At 46.0% G+C, this 6,000-nt stretch overlaps 1 protein-coding gene across 1 annotated transcript in view; it reads right to left on the bottom strand.

The window, feature by feature from the left end:
* Window positions 1–730: 730 nt before the first annotated feature.
* The window catches only part of LOC8038542 (medium-chain acyl-CoA ligase ACSF2, mitochondrial), a 36,643-nt gene continuing 31,373 nt past the window's right edge, over window positions 731–6,000 (bottom strand). Inside the window, exons 16-17 of the mRNA XM_029987456.3 lie at window positions 1,002–1,112; window positions 731–904 (exon numbers count right to left, since the gene is read on the bottom strand). Of these exons, the coding sequence (XP_029843316.2) occupies window positions 785–904; window positions 1,002–1,112 (231 nt within the window). The 3' untranslated portion in view covers window positions 731–784. The remainder of the gene's footprint in view (window positions 905–1,001; window positions 1,113–6,000) is intronic.

The raw sequence follows: 6,000 nt of genomic DNA, 5'->3' as shown, positions 1-6,000 counted from the left end.
ATTTGCAACGTAACGTTTTTTTAAAAGATGAATTCGGCGCCATTCGTATTGCGTTCGGACTTAAAGGGCAACTCCGGTCGAAAGCGAAATCAGAATAAACTACTGGTATAGCTTCATTGGCGCGAAATATGATCAGAGCCGAAATATTACGCCAACGTGAAGCCGCGTACTCCGCTAAAACCGAAAACCGATTTTAAACTTACTACCAGGTGCTCTTTAGAGGGACAGCTTTTAGTCAAGGAACACTGGCGCAGCACTCATGTGACTGTTGCAGGAGAAGCGCTAAAGTAGACTCACTCACCCTCACATTCACACTCACACCAGAAAAACGGTCACTCACGTCAGCGCGACGTGAGTGACCGTTGTTCTGGTGTGAGTGTGAGTGTGAATGTGAGGGTGAGTGAGTCTACTTTAGCGCTTCTCCTGCAACATGTATATCCAACTCGCCCAAGCATCCATTCTAAGAACTCTTGTGACGTCACGTCACGGCCGTACGGCTGATGATCATTGTTGCCGTCCCTCTAGCAGATAGTTTCGGTTTTGCCGTAGACGCCCGGAACCAACTTTGAGTCGGTGGAATTTATAAAACTACACACAATACAAAAAAAAAAAAAAGTATACCTTGTAATTCAGGGACACTGCTTTAGCTGAAACCAGCTGTAATCTCAAATTCAAAAATCTTGATCGGGAATATTGTTGTCTTTGTAGCACAAGAAAAAGGGAAAGATATGTTTGCACTCCTAAGCCATTGATTGATTTATTGACACTAGAATACAGCGAGTCGTCACAGGTTGAGGATCTTTTTGCTTTCGTCCCGCATCTTGTGTTTCTGTATCTTTCCGGATACCGTCTTGGGGAACGTTTCCACGAACAGCACGTATTTTGGAATCTTGAAATGACTGAGCTGCAAAGAAAAGAAACAAAAGAAATAGATTTGTGTTCGATTTTTACCGTTGAGTGTCAGGCGGTGCGTTCGTTAAAAATATATGCGTGTCATGTACCTTGCCCTTGCAGAAGTTCTTCACATCCTCTTCATTTAAGGTTCTCCCGGGCTTCAATTTTATCCACGCGCAGCTCTCTTCTCCGAGCCTCTTGTCGGGAACTCCAACCACCTGCGAGAAGTTCCGGACGCCATACGTAAACCGCTCTCTGCACACTCTCAGAAAAAAGGGTGTATTATTACACCCTTTGTCCCATATAATACACCCCAAAACTTCAATTCGACGTACTGCGCCCTATAATCGAACAAACGGCCCCAAATTTTACGAGGGGCTTGATAGCCGCGTGGTACAACTTGCTAAGATAGCTAATGTATGTATTATTGAATACAAAAAAGATTATCGGAGTTTTCTTGGCCCTACTGCAAAAACTCCATGTTTTCTTTCTTTGGTCTTTGATACATAGTTTAGCAATTTAATAAGTTATATCGCACCGTTATCAAGCCCCTCGTAAAGTTTAGGGCCGTTTGTTCGATTATAGGGCGCTGTACGTCCAATTGAAGTTTTGGGGTGTATTATATGGGACAAAAGGGTGTATGGTGATACCCTTTTTTTTTAGAGTGTGGTGTACAGTACATAATCGAACAGGTGTCTATGCTGTTGACGCTTAACTTTCGCGCGCATTAATGTAAGTGTATAATACAAGTCAAAGAAGAAAAATATAACCTAGGCGGTTAGTAGATGGGCACTCCTTTACAAGAGGTCGATTCCAGTTCCCCAGCTTTTTATAAACCGCGTACTCGCAACAGGAGTCATCTTCTACTTTGGAGTTCTAGCAACTCGTCATTGTAGGACCGATAACGCTCTGGCTAAACTAATGCCTTTTAGATAACAAGGCCTATTTACTACGTCACCTATCGAAGACCAAGGCGAGGCATGGATTGCACATGGGCTCTGCGTCAGCGTTCAACTGGAACACGTATCCACTCAGCGAGAACCCGAGTGACCATTCGCTCCGCTGTGCGAGAATCTCGTTAGGGCATCACTGGATTCATTGGTGTGGTGACATGTCGGGGGTCCAAGGTGCCAATTGGCCGTAATTTTAAAGTCGTATTTGGCGAATTTTCGAGACAATTACTTCCCTTCGTATTTAACCTCCAGCAATCCAATCTAAGCAAATTATTCGGAACAAAGAAACCGTGTCCGTTTTACGTTAATGGAGAGGCACCAGAGAATAAGAACAAAACGGATATCCTGAGAAGGAAAAAGTAATCTGACCCTCACAATGCCGCCATTGACGAAAGCCGGACAAAATGTTTTATGCCGTGGTTCGGAAATTGGGACCTGTTTATCCCGGGCTCAAGTTAATCAAAGTACGTAATTGATGAGACACTAAAATGAATTTTATTTTTGAGGGCATAGATGGCACACGTACTTATTTTTAGTACATTTTCACGACATACAAGTTGTTCTTGCAATATTTACACCGTTAGACGCAATTTAGGTGGAAATCAGCCTCGGCCAAAGATAATTGGCCTTGCCTATTACTACTGGATTGGATTGGCTTGGCTGCTCGGCCGAACATGCTAACAAGCCTAGTGTCTCCCTTTCGCTACACTCGGTGTGCCTAGTCTGGTGTGTGACACCGCCTGCTAGTTGTGCTAGCAGACAGCAGACGATAGACGGCGGCTATTTCACCGCCGTCTATCGTCGCCTGCAATGCACGTGAGACGCGGACAGGAAAGCCGCGCATCGGCGTCCATTTTCTCCTTCGTCCATCTGCTATTCAGCCCTCGCCTAAAAACTACTGGAAAGATGGCAAGGCACGACCACGAAAGCGGCGTTCTAGCGTTCCATTATGCACGAGCCACGGCCAAATACAAGCGTCTGCCAGCGCCTGTCGATTTGCGGTAAAAAGCGACCGAGAGGACTACAAAAAAGCAACAATATAAAGATGCAGTCATTCCAGCTTTTTTGTTTTTGTGATTTTTGTTTTCGCATGGCTTCCACGAGCAAGGTAATGGAGCGTCACGACGGACTATTAAAGCGCCACCTAAAATGTTCGCTTTGACAGGCCAGGTGCACCGAAAAACTTGAGTAATTGACTTTCGAAGCGAAACGATTGGAACATACCTGGACACTCTGGATGCGTGCCGATTGCCTGATTGCCTCCAGTCAAATGGCTCGCAAATTCTTACCTGTGTAGGTATCTTCTCGGGTATTGAAACCATGGTCGCAATCACGACGGTTGCACAATTCACGAAGCAGCGGGGACGCTTTTACGGAAACCAACATTTGTATTCAGCATCAACACGCGCAAACAAACAAATCAAGCCAGATCAAGCAACATCGCTGACGTGGCACGCTAGCCTTAGGCCAGCCCCGCTACGAAAACAAGCACCCCCACAGCGCTTCCGAAGGCAACAAACTACATGCGACAGTTGTTTGTTTCCAACTATGTCGGTTGAGGAGATCTTCCTGTAAACACCCCAGTCACGCTCGTCTATGAAAATAGACGAGCTTAACGAGCTGAGCTCGTTGAGCACTCCGCACATCATGGAGGGTTCCTGGAGGCGACACGACGCCAGCAGAGGGGACGCCGGGGAGACTTCCGGGTTGGAGAGACACGCCCCCAACCATGACCAAAGGCAAAAAAATAGGGTATTGGACGGACTTTGGCACCCCTGGGGTCGTTCCCACTGACCACGACTTCTACTTCCGGCTTCACTTGGGATCTCCTCGTTTGGTTGGCCTCAAGCCGGTTTGTCGCCTCCTCATAACCCTACCTCCATGCCGCAGACGCCGGGAGCAATGTTTGATGTCGTTGCCCACCGATGCGAAAGAGGCAATCTTGAGATAGTTTTGAAAACAATAATCAGTCTTTCTAGATGATTCGTTTTTCAAACATAAATATATTGTCGATAAAAATTCTATTGCGCGATATTTACGCCTAACAGCGTAAATATTGCGCAAATTTATCTTTCGTGGAAAAAAAAGTAAAACATACTTTTTTTTTTTAAAGAAAAATATTTTAAAAAGAAAATAATATTTTTCATTTCAGTGACACTTTATTTGAATTGAATTATAGTCGAGTAAAAAGTACAAGATGTCTTACGCTAAAAAAAAAAGTTTAAAAATCCCGAAGAAAAAAAAAGTTTCGAAATATTTGACGCAACCGAAACGTTTTGCAAGCAGCTGAACGAAAAACTCGTGTTAACCTCATAAATACCACTAGTGGTATTTATGAGGTTATCTCGAGCGTGCATGGATGGCCATCTGCGCACGGGGTCGCGCCCTTCTTAAAGGGGTTATGAAATGATATATCGGGTTGGAATGCTCATGACTTGGCAAAGGCGCACTGGGGGGGGGGGGGGGGGTTGAAATTGCGAGGATGAAAGGGGTCTATTTATTTCACTCTTGCCTTTGCAAGGCTTGTTGACGTAATTGTGGGATCGACACCACCCACCTGACGACAGTCGAGCGCAGCTCATGGATTGGACGCAAGAGCTGCATGAGCACTCGACTTCGGCTCGTAACAATCATTGCCTCGGCGGACACTCGGGTAGGGGCTCGTGTCCAACCACTGCGGTGATGAGAATAGCCGAACTCTAGCAATGCCTAGAGCTCAGAACATGTTTTCTGCTTTGCCAACCGCAGCCCGTGGTTATGATTAACGTTGGCGGCTTGGGATAGGCACCAGGCCACGTGGCCGCTTCTTCTGGCTCCGAGTTAAAAGAATAAACAATGCTCATATATTTTTGTTTTTGCGACTGCCATCGTTTTAAAGGTAAAACTTGGGCAAGTTTATTCAGTTATTAACGTTAGGCAGTGATTCTAAATGAATGAAAGGAAAACTCTAACCGAAAATTGATACGGAGCCCGACGTTTCAAGGCCAGTTCGGCCCCTTGATTACAGGTCACTGTTTTTGTCCTTGTCGTCTTGTCGTCTTGCAAATTGCCCGGTGTTGTTGGCTTATGGTTCCTAGCACCTCGCGTGACGCACCGCAAATCGGACACTTAGGCGCTTGGCAGTGTCCCAGCTGACCGGTTGACGTTATTTTTGGTGTTCTGGATGTACCAGGACTCTAATAAAAGGCGTCTTCGCCAGTTTCTTTCCGTGCCAAGAATAGAGCAATTATTGAATCCAATCGTGTGACCCTCTCTTTGGACGTGTTCTGCCAGCGCACTGCCCTGCACGTTATTCTTTCTAACGTCATACTGATGCTGGCGTAGACGTTCCGGGAAGTTTTTAGTTTCCCCAAAGTAGGAGGCGGCGCAGTCACCACACGGGATCCTGTAGACGAGTCCCTGAGCCTTCTCTTTAGGGGGACGATCCTTTTGAAGGGAGAAGAGGCGTCCAATGGTGGACACCGGTTTATGTGTCACACTGATGCCGTATTTTTGTTAAAGGCGCGCGAGAGTCTCGCTTGGGCCCTTGATGTACGGGACGCATACGCGGTTGAGTGGAGGAGGGGTGTCTTCTGCTTCATTCCGTCTAAGTTTTTTTTACACGTTGTTCAAAAACCTGGGAGGATAGCCATTCTGTTTTAAGTCGTGTTCGATCGTTGTAACCTCTTTCTTAAGAGCCTCTTCAGTGGAGAAGACAGTAATTGCTCGCCCGAAGAGTGCGGAAGCCACAGAAGATTTGTGCGTTGCAGGAAGAGAAGTTCAGGTATCGGCCGGTGTGTGTCGGTTTTCTGTAAACTTCGAATGTCAAACGGTTGGACTTTCTCTTAGTGAGCACGTTCAAGAATGGAAGAGAACCGTCAGACTCCAGCTCAATCGTGAATTGTATCGCCGGTTCGGGAGTGATTCTAAGCAGTTTTTAGCGAAAGTGGAAAAATCGCTTTAGAGTGCTGCTTTGACGCTGTGTTTTGTTTCCGCTACGCTGGTTTTGCACTTCTCCCTTCTGTCGTACTTATTCGTGGCCGCAAGGATTTGTCGTGTGTGATTTTCATTGGCAGTGCCCCGTCTCAATTAGCCGACTACGATGATTTTTCAACGTTTTCTCGTTGGTGTTTGTAGACGTGTGAACCGAGACGAACGACTTTTTAAATGTTAT

This window comes from Ixodes scapularis, unplaced genomic scaffold (assembly GCF_016920785.2).
Source record: "Ixodes scapularis isolate PalLabHiFi unplaced genomic scaffold, ASM1692078v2 PGA_scaffold2__306_contigs__length_199485367, whole genome shotgun sequence".
Classification (NCBI taxonomy): domain Eukaryota; kingdom Metazoa; phylum Arthropoda; class Arachnida; order Ixodida; family Ixodidae; genus Ixodes; species Ixodes scapularis.
This window is presented reverse-complemented; position numbering and strand designations above follow the sequence as displayed.